This window comes from Eumetopias jubatus, unplaced genomic scaffold (assembly GCF_037043125.1).
Source record: "Eumetopias jubatus isolate StellerSeaLion01/CBP00866 unplaced genomic scaffold, mEumJub1_p1.0 scaffold_7, whole genome shotgun sequence".
Lineage (NCBI taxonomy): Eukaryota > Metazoa > Chordata > Mammalia > Carnivora > Otariidae > Eumetopias > Eumetopias jubatus.
Window position 1 is genome coordinate 89,939,145 of NW_028274813.1, and position 20,655 is coordinate 89,959,799.

General features: G+C 38.2%; 1 protein-coding gene across 1 annotated transcript in view; it reads right to left on the reverse strand.

The window, feature by feature from the left end:
• FBN1 (fibrillin 1) overlaps positions 1–20,655 on the reverse strand; it is a 222,989-nt gene that overhangs the window by 80,307 nt on the left and 122,027 nt on the right. The window contains exons 11-21 of the mRNA XM_088025122.1: positions 20,417–20,557; positions 18,552–18,671; positions 15,529–15,654; positions 13,519–13,641; positions 10,554–10,676; positions 9,350–9,502; positions 5,653–5,706; positions 3,947–4,072; positions 1,558–1,683; positions 950–1,069; positions 591–728 (exon numbers count right to left, since the gene is read on the reverse strand). Of these exons, the coding sequence (XP_087881248.1) occupies positions 591–728; positions 950–1,069; positions 1,558–1,683; positions 3,947–4,072; positions 5,653–5,706; positions 9,350–9,502; positions 10,554–10,676; positions 13,519–13,641; positions 15,529–15,654; positions 18,552–18,671; positions 20,417–20,557 (1,350 nt within the window). The remainder of the gene's footprint in view (positions 1–590; positions 729–949; positions 1,070–1,557; positions 1,684–3,946; positions 4,073–5,652; positions 5,707–9,349; positions 9,503–10,553; positions 10,677–13,518; positions 13,642–15,528; positions 15,655–18,551; positions 18,672–20,416; positions 20,558–20,655) is intronic.

Genomic DNA, 20,655 nt, shown 5'->3' on the forward strand with positions numbered 1-20,655 from the left:
AAAGATCATGCTAAGGTAATGACTAAGAAGGAAATTGGCTAGATCTCTCTTCTGCTATCAGCTCTAAAATAGGAATCATATAATAGGGTTGAATCATCTAACATGGACATGGAAAATAAAGTCTAGAATTTGAAGATCACCTGCCCTGCAGCATTCAGACTATATATTTATATACCCAAACACTGAATCAACAAAATTATCAGCAAAGCTCTAAAACCTCAGCTTTGCAACAAACTTAGAAGTTAAGTCATGAACTGGTTCCTTTACATCAATCCATTTTTTGGAAGATAATCTGTGCCTATAAAAAGCTCAGGACCCCTAATCATGAGGTTCCGAGAGAGCCCACAGGAGTTGCTGATCTAGGAAAGCAACACCAGGGTAGAAAACAATAACCCAATCACCAAATCACATGAAATTACTGTCCTTGACACTTCTCTTAGTTCCCTATTCAGCAATATGTTTCAGCAAGGTCATCAGAATTAAATCTAGAACTCCTAGATGAACCTAAATAAACGAAGTACTGGGTTTCCCCTTTCTAAGCAAAGTGACGAGTGGGATGGGCCCAGAGCCACAGTGCCTGTCTCTCTTACCGACTTGGCATAGGGTGCACGGGCTCCCCCAGGCAGCACCGAGGGACGAACAGCACTGGGACTTTAAGGTGGCTCCGTTGATGTTGATCTCACACCGCCCATCGATGACAGTCTGCCAGCAAGTGCCTTTGATGGTTTCTGCAGGGAGGTAGGAGACAACGTTTAATAGATACTTAATAGAATCTATATAAAAAATTCAAACGTGTATTGGAATTACAGCAAGAATGACACATGAAACAAGTGATAACGTTGATGAAACAAAATAAAATTTTGTTCATCCATACTTAAACTATTTTGCAATAAACTCTTTCGCATTAAAAGCGGACATTAAATACAGTACTGATCAGCAAGATAAATACCTATGCAGATAGTTTTTGTTGGATCCAGAGTACTTTCAGAAGAACATTCACAAATAAAAGAGCCCGGGCTGTTCTTGCAGACTCCATTAATGCAAGGACTTGATTCACATTCATCGATGTCTGAAACAAAAACAGGTCCACATTACTGCTAAAAACTAGTCTTGCTCATGAAAGGATATTTAAACTTTGGCCTCAATTGCTACCACATATTCTTTATTAGATAGTAGAGCTGGCCTAGATAGATTTCTTTCTAGACTAGATGGAATGCCAAAACTAATACTTGAGCATATCCCTATAGCACAGAATCTGGCATATGGCTGAATCTTTTTATTCAGAAAATCTGGAGCAAACATGAAGTGTGATCTCCAAATTACTAACTATGGGATATTTTCTTCATCTTTCAAGTGATGGCAAATAAAATGCCAACTGTAGCTAAGTACCATCAGTAGCTTCCAAAGCACATGCAAGTGTCATTTAAGACCACAGAATCTCAATTAAAATGACATACGTGTCTAAAATAGAGGTGACTCTAACTTATTCTCATGGTTTTTCAGTAGCATACCAAAAGACAGTAAAGTACATAATAGAAGAAGAAAAACGCAATTTACCTTCACAGGTTTTTAGGTCAGGTTTGTAGATAAATCCCTTGGGGCAGGTACAGACAAAACTTCCTGGAGTGTTTCTACATTGTCCATTGTCACAAAGTAGACTGTTCAATACACATTCATTAATATCTGGAAAACCAACAAACATGAACTTTTGGAGGAGCTCATTCCTTGCATGCAATTTCTCTGTTTTCTCGGGTTAAGTTTTTAAGGTCATATGATACGATTAACTCAAGCAAACAGGCACAACTCCTCTACCATTGGTTTTTGCCTAACTTACCTAACGAGGAAAATAGGGGCTTCATCTGATTATTTTTACTAGGTGTCTACAAAGTCTAAAGTCACCAGATACTATGCAATTCACTTTCTTTAACAGGAAGACACCTGGATTTGCTGGATATCATTAATCTTCATATAACTGTTCGTTGTGCCAGAATTAAAAGAACTAATCATACTGATTTAAGGAACTAAATAAATATTTAGAAAGTATGGCCCATCTTGGATATGTGTTAGTTCCAGGATGGGTGTTTCTTCTTTAGAATAACTGAAATGGCCTCCGGTTGTGTTTATAGAGTATGAAGCGATCTGTAGAGTTTATAATTCTCACAAGGAATTTCAGACCTGAGATTCAGAGAGCCCAGAAAAACTCCTTACTTTCAGGTGAATAAAAGGTCTGTCTGATGCAAAATCTAAGTTTTGATAATGTGTTACTTAGGTAATTCAGAAAGTGTGGGACTTCACCAGCTTGTTACATACAGTTGGGCTGAAGTATATCCCACAACCCACAGAAGAGGCTCTATGTCCACAAGGAGTTTTTTACACATTGAGAAATTCTGTTTAGATCATTATTTGACAATCTAGTAGCCCTAAAATAAAGGAATCACAAATTCAGCACTGGTGAGCTGATTAGGTCCACAGTAGTAAATATATTTAAGTTAGCAGTATACTTATAAAGTACTTAAAATATGGAAAATTAAGTATAGTTATGTTACCTATATGAGGAAACAACATGGTGAGAATTCTGTCAAAATGATATAGGGAATGCTAACGCTTCCCAAAAAAGTCAGTATTGCCATCTTTAAACTTTGATGATGTCAGAAGGATCTGGAACCTTAAAGTGAAGAATTGATGATTAAGATAAAAAATAGCCACTCCCTGGAATCCTATGGCTGTGGTGGATCTTTGATTCCTCACTTTATATTTCTAAACATAATCTGGAATATGAACATACTTCTGACCTGATGATAATCAGTTCAACTTTGGAGTACATACTAATGCATTGAAGGAAGAATCCCTATTGCCTCCCAAACTCTCCCTTTTGCTTCAAATGGGGTGATTTTTGGATGAAGCTAAAACATCTTTGTGTCCTTCTGGGCCTGTTCAGATAAATGATGATTTTCGTCTGCCGAAGAGAAGAGGCTCTTAACAGAAAAATGAAATAGTAAAACTTGTTTTGAGTTTAATCTACTTTGGAAAATACCATGTGCAATCAAATCACAACTATGCTCCCAAAAAAGAAGCCTTAAAATTAAGGGTGTGAGAGAGGAAGAATTCATTTCTCAGAAGCCAGTGTATCACTGCACTATAGAATGGACAGTACGTTTCAGAAAGTACTAGTGTAGGCAACTGGAGAAAGTTGAAAAAAAATAATGGGGCCTATGTTGATCATTTTATTCCCAAAGTTCCGTTTTTTTGGTTTTTGTTTGTTTGTTTGTTTGTTTTTTAGTTACTGGCCGGCACTGTCATTAAGGTTTGTTAAAGCATCAAATATGGTGTTTGCTTGGGGCACCTGGGTGGCTCAGTTGGTTAAGCATCTGGGCTCAGGTCATGATCCCGGATTCCTGGGATGGAGCCCTGCGTCTTGGTGTTAGGGCTTCCCAATCAGCGGGGAGCCTGCTTCTCCCTCTCCCTCTGCCCTCCTGCCCCCGCCGACACGTGCTTGCTCTCTCTCACGCTCTCTCTCTCTCAAATAAATAAATAAAATCTTTAAAAAAATATGGTGTTTGCTAAACTTAACAGAGAACAGTTATTACTGAAAATAAGCTGGGTTTTCTTTGATTAAACCTAATAAATGGTTGGGAGAAGAGTTGCTCTCTCGGTAAAAATAGGGATGCCTTTGTAGACACATGAGAACGGCTGACAATCTGTATTTTATACATCTAAGGAGCTTCTCTTTTTTGGAGTGAACATGACACATGACTACTTATAAATTACCAGGATTCAGGTATGTAAATTTTAGTTAATCAAGACATGTATGTGCCATGCTGACACCCAAAGTGAAGGCCATTCATTTGCTCAGTCCTTTAGGCTGCGTGAAAGTAGTTTCCTCCAAGCAACAAAGAAAGAATGCATGATGCATGAAATGTCTTAGGAAACAGGTGAAACTTCTTACCAACACAGTTTTTCCCAGATGAATCCACTTCATATCCTGAATTGCATATGCATTTGTAGGTCCCACGGAGATTTTCACAAATTCCATTTGGACAGATATCTGGATCTAGTGCACATTCATTTATATCTGCACCACCAGAAAAAAAGTTCAGTATCAATAACATTCTAAAGTAAAGGTCAAAGAACTGTCAAAAAAAATAACATTACAAGAAACGTGACAACTTTAGAACCTGGTAAAAATAAAGTTTCACTTAGATGAGAAAGCTTGATCACTGTTTCTTACTACAAGATGTTCTGACTCAAATCTTCCTTCCACCAGTCCATGAAAGGAACTTGCCATTTGAGCTAGAACTACAAGATTACCAATCCTTAATCAGGCTGAAGGAGAACCCCTGTTCTTCTTCTGGCTCAAACATCAAGATGGAAAAGTAGATCACCGCAGAGCCCCAGTCCCTACAACCAGTCTCCCTGCCTCCAGCCTATCCTTCTTTAAGGTACCTTCGCAGTGCCATCAGACTTTTCTTAAAGACAAGATGACTATGTCATTCTCATGGTTCAAACTTTTGTAGGTTCAATACTATCATCAAGATTAAATTAAAATATGAACTCTGTTTATTTACTTTAAATTTCTCATTCTTCTATGAACATACAATGCCCTTTTGCTCTGTGTCAGGAATGTCTGGAGCCAGGCCTATTCATTGGTCCAAAGCCCATGCAAACACCACCTGGTCTGGAAAAGCTTCTGCTGCTCAGCCCAGATGAGGCTGGGTCCTCCCTCTGCTGTATGCCCACAGACTGAGGAGAGCTCTATGGTCAAGGGTGATGCAGAATGACAATCAGTGAATGGCTAGTCTCAAATCTTCTATAAGTCAGGGTTAACATGTTTTTCCTTCTCTGGGTCCCCATCACAACTTTATTTATTCCCCACTAACTCTTTATTCATAATAAATTCCTTTACTACTCCTCTTTCCCCCAAATATCTCCTCTCCACCTTCATCCACATATAATGATGAAATTAATCATGAGAATGAACTGACAATCAATTCCGTCTACTTTTTTCCCAGAACTGTCCTGAATTGAATCATTTAGTTTTATAGTAATAAAATCTATTTTTACACTTGTTCCAACTCTCCCTTTTAACTTTAATTCTTTTTTGGTACCAATATTTCTCTAGTTCTAAGCCCTACACTTAAGTATTTCATTCTCTTCCAACTCAGTTAATTGCTATCACTGCTTGCTACAAAATATAAGATAGCTCCCTACTGACATCTTATACAGACCCAACACTTGGCAGTCAATAAAGCATTCAAAATGTGAATGGATAACAATTCAACTGAGCCCATAACCCTGAATTGTACTTGATTGTGGAAGAGCCAAAGGAGGACCAGACTGCCTCTTTCTCATGAATGAGATACCACAGTCATTGCATCTCATCTGCCAGTCCTCCATTGACCGCCCTGGGAGAGCACGCACCCCTTCAGTACCAAGCCCCACACCCAAATCCAGCAATCCTGGGATGCAGGGTACCATAGTTGCTCTGCCCCTAGGGGCCTCTAGGGGTCCCAGGTACATCATGCAGTGATGGCCAGAGAAGGGGTCAGACCTCCTCTGGTCTGCTGTAAAGGGACCAACTGGAAACCCGCAGGAATGCCCAGTACTGCGGCTTCTGCACATGCTGAAGGAAGTGAATTTCAAATAAGTCCTCACCACTGCCTGCTGACGTCATTCCTGGCCCACTGCTGCAGAGTGCTTGATATTCCGCTGCAATAAATTAACAAGATAGTAAATTATTCCCTTGTTTGCAGAACAGGTCAATCCTATACTTGGCTTTGCACACATCATTTCCTCCTAAGTGAGTGGAACTGAAATAAAGTGGTAACAGAAGAATGAGGCATTTCCCGAGGGAGTCACTGGTACACCCAGCTCCCATTTTAAAGGCTCCGCATCACTGTGGAAAATGACTTTAAAAAGGACACAGGCACGTTATAGCAATTCCTTGTGCAAAGCGCTTTCAGAAAAGGTGTTTTTCCTACAATTTGATTTTGTTCACCAGGGAACACTTTACACTTACAGTGAAATGTGCCTGTTAAAATGTGGTTCTTAACTGTTAATAAAACCTTCTCCCACTGTCTTGGGAATCATTTTGTTTCCTAGTGTGAACAGTTTCTTTTTTTTTTTTAATACAATCAAGTTCTTAACATTTTCTCATTTCTCTCTGCAAATTCTCTAGCCTCCACTCAGAAGAAAAACAAAAGTATCTGTCTTTGCATTTAAGTGTATTTTTAAAGTTCATATTCATCAGGATACTAGATTCATTCTATATGATAAATCCATAGGCAAAGTATTGCATAATGTTAAAACTGAGATCTTAATAAGAAATCAAGGTATACAGAATATGTTCCCAAATTCTGATGGAATCAGATTTCTATTTCCTAAAACTGATGCAATGTTTCACATACGATTCCAACAATATTTAGGCAAACATAAGAGTGAATGATGAAAATGGGGAATTAACGGGAATCACACTTTATCCAAAACAAACTAAAGTGTCCCCTTAGTTGCCCACAGTTTCTGGCAACCACAGAGTCTCATGGTCAAATGCAAATCATTTGTGCTTAAGTGGCAGGGGAACTGGATATTAGGAACAGGCCTTTTTACTGAGGCCAACCACATCTCACTGCTAACAAGCAAATAGCTCTTATACTTCTACATGCTAGAAAACTGTATTCCTGATGACAGTGAATGCAAAGGAGTGACACAGATTAAAAAAAAAAAAGAAAAAAGGAAGGTCGAATCCCTCAGAGCCTCTGCCTTTGTGCAAATGTAAATTTGAGAAAAGTGGTGAAATCCCTTAATTTTTAAATCCTGCTAAATGGCACCAAAAAAGGAACAATTGGGAAAGTGGCTGCCGTCGCATGTTTGAAAGCTTGGGACTAGAAGCAAAAAGAAATGCATTGTCATTATTCTCTCATGTCAGCAATTAATTAAAACACTTTTGAAGTACTGTAAGTAACAAAATAGGAAAAACAATATCATGCCAGTTTTGCAGAAAGCAGTTCTACAGTTAGTGCTGAATTAGTTGATGCCTGGCCTAAGTGGAAGCAAATTATTGTCACTGTTCTTTTCCATTTGGGTAGAATCTGGTCCTAGACTATCCTCTGCAGTCAGTGAATTCAGGTCAGCATTGGTTTGAATGCTGATGACAATGCTTATTGGGAGCAAGCCCTTTCCCTCTGTTAGAAAGTTTCCCCTTCTATAAACTGGAGACAAGAACACCCAACTCACGTGACAGTTCTATGGATTTCACAAGAGAACATGGAAAGTGCTCAACACAGCTCCTCGCACAGCTCATACATTAAATAAATGGTAGGTGCTGCTGAGATAATTCACTGTTATGCCACAGAGACACTGGTATGGGGACATATGAGAAAATTCCTAATACTTACACTTCGGTGGGTTTAACTGACTGATTCCTGCAAGGAGTAAATATTCAGCAGCCAGGGAGAAATATCTTCATAGATAGCTCCCTTGGCTTCCTTCCAGAACACAGAGATGGACTTTAGATGTGATGGGGTTGGAGTTTCTCATAGATTGGCTAAAGAAGGAATCTTCTGAGTATTTTCAGTACCTCTTAAAATCTCCCCTCTCTCCTGAAATAAGGGATGCTCTACACTTAGATTCTTCACGATTTGGCATTTTCATCTAACCAAAGAGGCAGAGAAACCAAATGGAATGAAACCAGGTCCACAGGTGGACCTCTTCTGTGCAAGTGCATTCAAATACAAAACAGAAGCTAGTGGGGCTGGGCTTCAAATTTAACCCTCCTTCAGCTTTACTGCTTAAAGAAATCTGGTCTCTTTTAGTCATCTTTTTATAAGATTACTTCATTTTCTGAGGTATCATAAGAATTCTTTGGAGATGCACTTGGTCCAGAGGAAAATGTAAAAACAAAGAACTCTATGCACCAAGGGTCCTAGATTCTAAGTTTTGGTTTTTCCACTTACTGAAGATGTAAACAAATCACCTATACTCTTGTGTGCCAGTTTTCATGATACTCATCTGTCTTGTAAATTCAAAGTGCATAACAAAAGTGTAAGAAAAGTACTTTGAAAAGTTAAAGTAACATATGAAAGGACAGTATTGATGATATACAACTATAAGGTTACACGGAGGTATCTTTGTTGGATAGGATTATATTTGATGTTATATGATTGAAGTATTGTTGTGAGCATGAATTGAACTGATTGGTAATCGTATATAAAATGGTAATTTGTGAAGTAATCAGCCAGAATAAAGCTTTCTTCTTTAACCAGCATCCCTCATTTCTTTTAAAGTCTTCCATTTAACTTTCTCTAACTTCTCATATTTTAATTTCTAACTCTCTAATTTCAACAATTATCACTTTCAAAATGGCAAATGTTTAAAAATTGTGAGTCAATCTTTAATTAATTGTATCTAGGCCAGAAATGAACTAATTGGATCCTAGATGTAAACCAACCAATCAGAAGTACGTTTTCAATATTAGATCTAACTCTATTCTAGAACACTGAAAGGAAACTCTCCAGTTCCCAAATGTTGACAGTTTATTGCTTTAGTTTCAATAAACTATTTTTGCCTTACAGATAAAAACAATTTATACCTGGAGAGGATCTTCTGGATTACCTAAGATAATTCATTTTATAGATGAGAAAACTAAGGATCCCTTTTCCATATTATTCTATTTTATAATTGTTTACTATTGTAAGCCATCTCATATCCTTTTGAAAGTAGGTGAGCAAAATTCCTAAATAAACAAAAACCTAAAACAAACTGAACCCCCCCCCCCCAATTAAGTAATTTGTCTGCCTGTGGCTGGGAAGAATTCTGACTCACCAACCAGTTTTCTTTTCATTATGCCATGTCACTTCAAATTGAGAAAAATACTTTTTCCCTAGGGTTGAATAAAATCATTTAGGAGAAGCACACCTAAATCAACATGAGGGATTTGAACAAAATTCACACACGGCCTTTTGGAAAAAAAGCTGGAAATATTCAGGTAATCTGAAAATTATTTACTTTTACACTCTGTAAAATTCTGCTTTTATAATAGTTCCTGCAAAATGCAAACACTGTAAAACTACTTTAGAAAACAAGGCAAGCTGCATGAATTCCAAAGAGCATGAGTATTATTAAGGTGGAGGAGTTGGGATGGGAGTTCCAAACATGCTGTCGATTCGCAATGACCATTAGGATTGGGTGAGTAATGTGTGATCAGATCCTGAGCAGCCCTGCCAAGATCCCAGGAAGGTATATGATGTATCTGGAGAGCATAACATCATCTCTCCCTGTGACTTCCATAAATGCAAAGACTGCAGACGGAGGCGGGAGGCTAGTAGTACGAGGGCATCCCCATGACACCACATACCTGAATTCTGTGCAGGACACGGTTGGCAAGGTTCCCCAAATGCATACTCAGTGTTGGCACAACAACATTCAGATTTAGTAACGGCACCAAACAAGGGTTTGACACACTGCCCTCTCTTGTATCCGCCATAGCATGTGCTCCGCATGTGTGTGTCTAAACAGGAAGAAACATCTGTCATCACACTATCACTTCAAACAGATGAGAACTCCCCAGGTCAAAGTTGAAGCTGCCTTTATTTAGCCATCATCCCTATTCTAACTCACAGAAGATGCTTCTGGTCTTAGATTTCAACAGAAAAAGACAAAACAAAACAAACTACATTCAGCTTCCAAGAACTAGAAACCAATTCCCACCTCTGTTTTCTAGAGACTACCATGGTTTACCCAACTGTGAGATTCTTAAGTGCTGAGACTCTATCTCATTCATTTTTATCTTCCCCAGACCTGTACAGAGCAGACACTTAATACAAGTTAAATGAATGATGGATGACCAGTGACTCTCACCCTATGATAAATAAGACCTTTCTTAAGAAGTGTGGCCTACCTCAAAATAAACATGCAATTATTGAATGTCTGAATTAGATGTACTTTCAAAGAAGAGGAGGTTTAATTTATAAATGGTTCATTATATAAGTCTGTAGACACTGGTCTACTAGGTAGTGTCATCTTTACCACCAGGGAGGGAGTTTCCAGCTATGCCCAATTCAAAGGTTTATTGACTACCTTTCTTAAAAATAATTTGGATAAAATTAATATCTATTTCTCAACAAGTTTCAAACTTCTTATAAAGCCACATAAAAATATTACATAAAGTTCTTGATTATCCATATCCTCCTTTGCACTCTATGCTTCCCTTAGGACATTTAATTCCCTATACGAAAATGTTCACTATGAGATAATGAGCATATAGAGGCCAATTTCAAAGACCATTATCCACAAAGGAGAATTGGAGAAAATTGAGGACATCCACATGATTAGAAAAGAAAAGCGGGAAGAAGAGGTAGGGAAACCCCTGGTTTTTATTTATCTCAGCTCATCTTAGATTAATATCCAATTTATGCAAGAAGAGAACTGATACTGTTGGCTTGTTCCCCCACAAATATTCTGCCCTGTCTGTTACAGTAGAGTGCATTTGTTATTGGTGGGATTTATCGGTTGACAGAGGGTGGATCTCTAGCATACATGTAGTCACGGCTTTATCTTACCAACACACACACGTCCATCCAGACCCACGGCCAGTCCAGGAAAGCATTCACATCTGTAGGAACCATCAGTGTTGACACAGCGCCCATTCATGCAGATCCCAGGTGTTTCACACTCATTAATATCTGTGGTGGGTAAAAGCACTTATTAAAAATGGAGTGACGTTTCTATGAAACCAAAACATGCTTACAATTCTTTTACAACACTTGAAAATGGGGAAGACGGAAAAGAATATGCAGCACCAACAATAATTTTGCTCAGTGAGACACATTTCATTGTCCTTTGATAGAAGAATAACAAAAATTGACATAAACTACGTGAGCTTATTTTTTTTTAACCACAGAAAAAGCTATTTCAATCATATTCTCCTGAGGTCTTTTTATCCAAAATGTGCAACTTTGACCTGGGCAGGAAGCTGCTCCATTTGGCATCTAATACTCAGACTGGTGTCCTTCCAATATCACTTAACTCTCTGAGAGGACTAGCATGGCATTAAGAGATACAGAACTAAAACCCTGATGCAACACCATAGAAAAGAAACGGAAAATGAATATAGAAGATTTTGATGACCATTTCTGGCCAACAACAACACCCTAACCAATTGGAACCCAGCAAAGAAAAATCTTTCATAAGTATTACAGATATTTTATAGTATCATATGTATATACTTAAGAGAGGTCTGGTAAAAGACTTTATTGGGCACACACTAATAATAGCAAAGATTTTTCCCCTTTAATATGGGGAAGTAGAAATGGTACCAAAATTGTGTTTTGGAAAACATACAACACTTAGAAGCAAGTCATTTTATAACAACTCCTTTTATAATATATAACTAGTGTATGTAACTATTTCCTTTTTTTCTGACCTTAAAAAGACAAATTGAGACTGAAACACCTCTAGATTTTTACTTAGCTTGTGTTATTTGGCACAAGGGTATATTCAGATGGTCCAAGATTCCCGTGTACAGATTGTATTTTAAAACAGCAGTTATATTTAAATACATGAACTCACATTGGTTCAGTTATTCAGGTCACCTTTTTGTTCAAGTTGAGATCTACGGTAAAACAGTGACAACTATAGCCTGAAAAGTGATACACAGGCTTTTTCATGGGGACAGAGATGTAACATAGATCTAGAGGGCATGATTCAATGGGAGTGGCCCCAACTTTCAGAGAGTGATCAGGGAGGCCAAGCTGGTCATCAGATTAGTTAACTGTAGAGATTAAATTAACATTGTTTATTCTAGCTTTGAACAGTCACATCTTTGTGGTCTCAGAACTAAGTACTCAGTGCTCAGAGAAAATCTTATCCAGTGATGTCAAGAGAAAAGTTACAGAAAAGAAGAATTCAGCACCCAAGAAATTTCTTTTTTCTTTATTCTTAGTCTAATGTGTGTATTCCACACAGCTATTTCACCAGCTGCAGACAGTTGCAAAACCTAGTTTCATCTATGAGGTCACAGTGTCATCTGAAATAATTACATCAATATTATCTGTTGGTCATACTAAATGCTGAGAGGGTGTGACCTGGGTCACCAGCAGCCTATAGGCACTGAAAGTGAATCTCAGCATGCTCTGTGGACAGGCAACAGGAGTATGTGTTCTTGCAAAAGGTCTGTGCACAAAGGGGCTTTCACATTTCCTTCTGTTATTTTGTTTGGAAGCCCAATTCCAAATATTCCAGCAATCATTCCCTTCCCCTTTCTTTTTACTTGTACAGCACTTAATCTGCACAATTTGGCACTTTGTTGTATTCTGTCTTACACTGTAGAATATTTCCACATGTTAATCTTGTCTTCCATACAATAAGCTCCTCCCAGCACAGGGCTCAAAAGTACAGAAACTTATTTCCTATTTCAAATTTTAAGAACTCAAATGTTTTCTCTTGCTACGAAGACAGATTTGCACAATATTAAGATCCACTGATGTGAAGGTCATGGAGAATGTAAGTAAACAACCAAGGGATAGAAGCTCTTTTAAGCCTAGAGAAAATGCATGTCTTGCCAACAGCTTAATACAAGGCTTTCTTCCATAGCACCTTTACCAAAACTGTCTACCAGGGGCACCTGGAGAAGAGACATCATAGGACTTTATTCTGTTTTCTTCATCCTAAATAGCTTGACACTCTGCACTTCTCCATCTGAAACTATGAGCAGAAGGCTTTGAGTGCAGTATTTTAGCAGATTTCCTGGGCCTGTTTTGGATATAAGGTTCCTTGAGAAGTATGGTTTCAACTTAGATCTTGGACCCAAGGGCAATAATCCCTCATCTCTGACTACATAAGGCAAGAGACACAAGCACAAATTTATCTTGATGACTCTTCTTAGAACCCCAATTTTCAATAGCACAAATAAAAATCTTAATTTTTGTTTCAGTAACCGGAGCAATGCAGTTATTTCAAAAGCTACCAAGTTAAACAATGGCTCTTTGTTAGTTTACTTCTTCTGCTTAATTCTATTTCCCTTTATGCTTATGTGACTTGATAATGCTTAAATTGTTCATGAAAAACTTTCTGTTTCTTAAGATGTCTGAAGGAAATTATGGAGAAGATATCACTGCAATAAGCATTTACAATATTTTGTCTAGTTGAAGATGTAAGAGGTAGCAAAATGACAGCCATCAAAAGACCTAACTACCATTACTCCCCAAATATAAGGAAGAGGAAGAATTCAGCTTCTTTAAAAAGATGCTCACATTTGTTGGTGGACCAACTGTTAATTCAGCTTCTCACTCATTTGCTACATAGCCTTTTGGGCTCCTTTAGAAGACCCCAAACACCCTTTCTGGAATCAGAACAGCCTCTTGAGCATAAACCATAGCTCTCTGGATAGCTGGACTTAAGAAGGAGGTCCAGTCAGATTTCCTAAAATGAATTAGGAGGACTTTAAGTGGGAAGTGGTACCTCTAAGCAATATAGAAAGGAGAAAAAGCAGGGGGAGAATATGACTCAGAGTTTTATAGCACAAACCTTTGCAATAACGCCCATCTGATGCCAGCTGAAATCCAGGTTTGCAAATACATTTAAAACTGCCATCTTCATTGATACACATTCCATTAAGGCACATGTTCCTTATGCTGCATTCATCCATATCTGAAAAATGCAAAAAGATACATTCTCTTATGACCAGAAGAGTAAGCTTACAGAGGAAGCCAACCTGAATGAATAGAATTCTTTTTCTTCACATTTCTTCTGGGGTTTTGTGTGTGTGTGATCATAGTCTAAGGCTAATTTTCTTCCAAATTATAGCATATAAGAAGAAGAAGGGCCATATAAAATATGTATTCTTAAATTCTCAATTTTTGACATGTGCATGCAAACTCCAGGGCTAAATTTATCCTATGACATACTGTATATATGCTGTATGTATACATATATACACATATATATGCATGTGTGTATAGATATGAAATTTATATGTAATCATATATATAAAACTTCGTGTGTGTGTGTGTGTGTGTGTGTGTGTATGAAATTTGACTCAATGGAAGCTACCGGGACTTTTTTTTAAAAGAGCAGCGGACAAAGTGAAAAGTGTGTTAACAGCCTGATGGTTATATTTACTTCACTGATATTACTTCCAATATACTGAAAAATAAAAACAAAAATCAAAACTAAGAAGGATGGAACTTAAAATGTACTTAGGCCACTTCCTAATTCTTTAAAAAGTAGAAACCAGAGGACGGCTTGAAATTTGAAGCAGTTTTAAATAGGGGTAGGAAAAAATGTGTTTTTAAAATGCAAGACTGGACTATGGAGGATAGCCATGTTAGCTAACCTTTAGGATTCCTTGATCATCGGGTTATTTCTTTAAATTCATCAATATGTTATTTTATTTAGTACTATAGCTGTCTTGGGAGGTACTTGCTCTTCTAGACATGGTGTGTTTTCACTTACAGGCTTTAGTCAGACCAATGTAATTTACGATTTTTTTTCCTTTTTTTTAAACAGGATTCTATCCCAACCGAGAATTCTGGCATTAAGTCTTTGAATTGAATCACTGAGATAATATTCTGCCAAAAATGTTTCTAAGAACAATTTTGAAATTCTTTTAATGTATGAATAGATTCTTGGGATCTTTCCCAAAGACGTTGGGAAAGACGATAAGAAGCATTCTTCATTTTTTTGCTAAGGTCTAAGTAGTGGAAACTCATCAATAATGGTCATATTTTCAATTCAGGAAAAAACAGCAGGGGAAAAAGACAAAATGTTTGAAACAGCCCAATTCAAAATGAAGTGATTAATTCAAGACGCAAGATAGCTGCTTCTCAATAGTCAATGTCTCAAACAAATTTTACATTTCCAGGTACTCAGCAGTATTTTCTTACTAGACGGCACTTTAAACAGAAGGATTATAAATGTCAAAAGAATATATGGCATGTGTCACCTTACTTCAATTAAAAATTAAAAAAAGAAATACAGGAGATTAGGTGTGTTCCATTAAAAAAAAAAACAACGAACAAATTCTGATGGCACAAAATTAGGAAGTAATGATCTATGATATAGAAGTTTCATCATCACCAGGGGTCTTTAAAGGACAAGCTCTCCTCATATATTTGAAATGCTATTTGACTCACAGAAATGTAATTAAAGGTATGAATATTGTTACAAAGTATGCTTGCCTCCCCTGTTACAATATGTGAAATATATTTGCTACTTTGACCTTTCACTTGATGTTTGGCTTGGTCTTGTTAAAGACTTTTTTTTTAAGGTTTTATTTATTTATTTGTCAGAGAGAGAGAGAGAGCACAAGCAGGGGGACTGGCAGGCAGAGGGAGAGGCAGGCTCTCTGCTGAGCAAGGCGCCGGAGGCAGGACTCGATCCCAGGACCCTGGGATCCTGACCTGAGCCGAAGACAGATGCTTAACCAACTGAGCCACCCAGGCGCCCCTTGTTAAAGACTTCTGATATTGAAACCACGACGGGAGATGGGGATGAATATTATCCTGCCGCCCTGACTGCCATCTTGCTATCACTTACCTTCACAGTTCTTCCCATCTCGTGTCACATGAAAGCCTGCGTTACACACACAGTGGAAACTGCCATCTGTGTTGATGCAACGTCCATTATTACAGATACGGCCATTTTGTAAACATTCATCGATGTCTAAAATGGAAGTTAAAATAGAAGAAACAGATTTACTTGGTGGATTTACAATCATTCTATTTCCCCCTTCCTCCATCTCCAAACCCATGATGGTAGTCTCGGGGTTTAATTACTAAATATTCCTCAACATAAATGTGATATCCAGGATGTGAGATTTTAGATGACTGACTAGAGTTTGCAAGACATAGGACAGAAAAAGAATGTCAAGTAAGAGCATTTGATCTAACTCTAATTTCTAATAAGACCCCTTAAATCTCAATTGTATACACAAAAACAGGTTCTTCTTCATCTTCCTAGCTAATTTAATGAGCCATTTATATTAAACTATGGCTGGCATCTTTCACATGTTCAAAAAGGGAGATCTCATAGCTACATCAGAACAATAAAACAAAAATCCTATTAAAAAATTTAATTCCATCTGAAAACCACCAATCACATGAAATGTTTACCTTCCTTATGGCAGTTCTAGTCCAAGTATAGTTTTATTGTTTATGTATTCTTAGTTTCTTTTATAACTTCATAAGTATTTTATCTACCTAATAAAACATGGGGGCATTTCCCCTTCTTTCTGTTGTGCTTAATATTATGCCAAAGTAAACAACAGAGCTCGATATGAAAGTGTTAAAAAAGGACAGTAACTCAAATAACCTATATCTGATTTCTCATTTAAAGATCAATGATTAACTCAAATTGGACAACATGGTACCCTGGATTATCTGTTCCCCTCAGTTTCTAGGCTAGATACCTGGATGAACACCAAAGAGGATGAATACACGCTGCCTTGTCTACATAGCATATAATCTTTGCCAGAGCCTATTCCCCAGGAAGACAGAGACCAGGGAACCGCACAGTCGTGTCTGGGAGTGGAGCTGTCTATGCAGAGCTGAGGCCACATGTGCCTGAGGATAAGCACCCGAAACATCCTCTGGACGACAAGAATGTGCATTAATGGCACATTGGTTACTCTGTCTACCCTGCGTCTGCACGGTGTCTTGTGGTTGACCCTCAGACGCACTTTCTTTCTGGGCAGATCCAACAGTGGTTTCCACACGAGTCATTGGACTAGCTGAGGCAGTCTGGGCTTTTCTTCTGTCTGATCTTTGTGCCAACAACCTACGCTCTTTTTCTCTCTCATTTATTTCTTAATCCTTGCAAAAATCTGACTTGCTACACACTCCAAAAAATAGTAAAAGCCACATACTCTTGAGCAGAATTGGTTTTGTTTTTGTTTTTGTTTTTTTTAGTATTCTATAATCTTTTGAGGCCCAAGGATAAAACAAACAGTATAAAGAGTTCAGCATTTTCTCTCCTCACTAATTTCAGAGCACCATCAGTCTGCACACTGCCTCACAAGATAAATTGGAAGCTTGCCATTCAAAGTTCTCTACCGTGTTTCTCTCTGCCCCTTCTGTCCGCTTCTCTTCAGCCTGTCATGTACTTCTCCTCAGCTAAGTACGCAATCTTTCTGTTTTGTGGCCACTTTCATTTTTCCCAAAATGTGAATATGTCATCAACTCCTTATGTTTGAGATAAGCTTAGCACTAGCTCTTAAGGAGGACAGTATTTGAGGCTTTTAGGTAATCCTCAGTCTCCAATAAATTAAGTCTCAGAGTGATAACATCACCACTCATCTATACTGGCTGGCCCTTGCCCCGGCTGAGTAGGCTCAATAATCTCTTCCATTTGCTTATTTAATAGTGCAGAATTCTAGACATTGGTTTCAGTTTATTCTCTACTACTGCAAAATGCCTAATACATCATACATGCTAATTATTGTAAACAATAGTTATAATGTTAACAATTTTCTAAACTCAGTTAAACATTCAAACTATCTATATTTATATTCAGTAAGTAGGCCATTAATAGAAATATTAGCAGGCTGACATACTATGCTCCAGTTTCTTCTGCTCAGCACTGCCATTTATATACCAATGGCACGAAATCTCTAAGCCAGAACAACATTCAAAGACTCTGTAACCAGTCACTGATAAAAATAAAAAATATTTGTCTTCAACTCATATGAAGAGCTTTTGCTAAAGAAAAAAAAGGCAAATAAAGTTAACTCCTGTTAATAGCCGACAATTTTTTTTAAGTGATACAAACCCTTTGACTTTTTCTTGTATTTAATTTTAACACAAAATTCTCTTACTTTTATCTGGCTTTACTGGATCAGTGAAATACCCCATTCTGTGCCAAAGTTATAGAGACAGATATTTGAGTTCCCCGAGGGTTGAAAGTAGATCTTACTTATTTCTGTCCCAGAAACTCAGTATATCAGTCATCTGACAAAGGGCACATAGGATGATGTAATAAATTAATTAATAAGCCCAAAGAGAAAATTTTGTGAGCAAACATTTATAGTAGTGCTTCTCAAACTTTAGTGTGCTTATGGATCACTGGGGGGATCTTGTTCAAATACTGATTGTGATTTAGTAAGTCTGAGATGGGACCTGAGATTCTGCATTTCCCACCAGCTCCCAGGTGATGTTGCTGTGACCACTGTCGCTCCTTCTTTACCCTATAGACCTTTCCATTAAGAAATTAATTCAATACAATTTCACCTGAAACTTTCCTCAGTTTCTGTGTCAACAAGGGTCACCCCCATTCCCTAGCTCTCAGATTAAAAATTAAGAGTAATAGCGATGAGGCCAAAAGTAGTAAAAATAAGATATTCCCATAGGAACAGGAGCATCTTTTAAAACGATTTGCATGTCTGCTGGATTTTATGATGCTGTCCTTCAGAGTGACAGTATCTGGAATTAAGTGCAAAAAAGCAACAAGGGTCTGTTAGCCTCTCCTGGCAAAGGTTATTCAAACTCTACTAAATTCCTTCAAGGCAAACCTCCTCCTTAGCATATATGTCCCCTTACTTAGCAGCTTCCAAGCTAGGACCGTACCTCGGCACTCTGTCCGGGTGAGTGTGCTCTGATAGCCAGGTCGGCACTGACAGGTGTACGAGCCCTGGTTATTAATACACTCTCCACCAGCACAAGGGTTTTTCTCACATTCATCGACATCTGCAAAATACAGCATATTTTAGTAAGAAATTAGACAGCAATAACTCCTAACTTTAAGATCATTTTATTGGCCTCCTTTACATGTTAAAACGCTTTCCTCTTAAGAAATAAATAGCACAATGAACAGGATCTTTTCTCTTTCTACTACAGTGTACCATGTCATCAGCCACTTGAAAACTGGTCGAGCAGTTAAAGTGTATTGTTTTCCTATGTTATCTTTCATAGAGAAATGCCAAACATGTAGCAACTCTACCCTCCAAGCTAATAAACATTTTCTCTGCCTTGAGTCTGGCCTAAGGGACTCAAACAGACTAACATTTCAGAAATGGCTTCTAGGTAGAATACCGCGTATCTCCTAGAGCTCTCTGTTTCAATTAAAAGGAGGCCTCACCTTATCTAAGCATCCCCTGCTAAGTTGCACTGAGTACATCAGAACAAGACATGAAACCGTTGTCATTTCACGAGCTATTCTCACCTACCACAGAGTCCACCCCCCAACCCTCATCCCCAGACAGGCTCCCACTGGTTTTACAGTTGTTTAGAACTCTCAGTCTATTTAACAGCAAACTGGTTTATATTCCCCTACTTGTAAAGATGAGGAAACTAAGGCTTTTGGAAGACAACGCACTTCTCCAGAGTCACACGTTTCTTGCTGCGGGTACACTTGCCCACCGTGAGCTAGATGTCCCCTCTTCCAGTCAGCTCCGGGTGACCTCTACGGACTGAATGACTCTCTCTCTCTCAGTGTGTGCTAGAAGGGGAAACTACACAGTGTGAGAAACTAAGAACTCCTTATTTCTGCCTTATTCATAATTACAGAATTGGAGTGTACAACTGAACTAAGAAAGGAATTTATTTTTATTTATTTATTTATTTTATTATGTATGTGTTATGGTGAGGAATTTATTTTTAAAAAGTTAGATGGCAACCGGGTGTTCTTTTCCAATTAACAGATGAATTATTCTTGTGTTACATTTCCTCCTTTTGCTAGCTTAAACAACCTGTCAACAACTCAAAGTTTCTCTCGTCAGTTTTTAATGACTAACTAGAGACAATTGGTTAGTTATCCATTTAAATTAGTTAAATGTGCAAAATTTCATAATCTGGGGACAGTTTTAATGCTTTATTTTAATGGTCAGACTTTTGATAAGATGACGTACGTTGAAGTTACCAGCAATGACTTGAGTGTATTTACGATGAAAGTTAAAAGTCAAGATAGTAGGCAGAATAATGTCCCTCTCCAAATATATTCACGTCTTAATCCCCAGAACCTCTGAATATGTTACGTGGCAAAGGGGAATCAAGGTTGTTTATCAGCAGACCTTGAGACGGGGAGCGTCTCCTGAGTTATTCAGTTGGACCCTATTTAACCACAAAGGTCCTTAAAAGTGAAAGAGGGACCTGGAAGAGAGAACCAAAGAATTAGAGAGATTTAAAGATGCTATGCTACTGGCTCTGACGATATAGGAGGGGACCATCAGCCAAGGAATACAGACAGCCTCCAGAAGCTGGAAAAGGCAAAAAAATGGATTCTCTCTGAGAGTCTCCAAAAGGAACAGAGCCCTGCCGACACCTTGATTTTAGCCCGGTTAGACCTGTGTTGGACTTCTAACCTATAGAACTATAGATTTGTGTTGTTTTAAGCCACTAGGTTTGAGGTGATTTATCACAGCTGCAACAGAAAACCCATCTAGTCATGGGACAGAACAGCCTCTCACGCGGACCTAACCATAGGCGTTACATACCGATGCACTCCCCGCGGAGATCCAGCTGGAATCCTTTGTTGCATTCACACCTGTAGCTCCCAGGAGTTGGAATGCAGCGTCCATTTTGACAGAGATAGCGAAACAACTGGCAGTAATCAGTGACATTGACTGGCAGCACCCCTAAAGGAATAACATTAAACCCCATTAAAATCATGGGAAAAATCCTAAATCATAAAGGAAGGAAGACACTCTTTGGGCAAAGGTCATCTGGGGCCAGT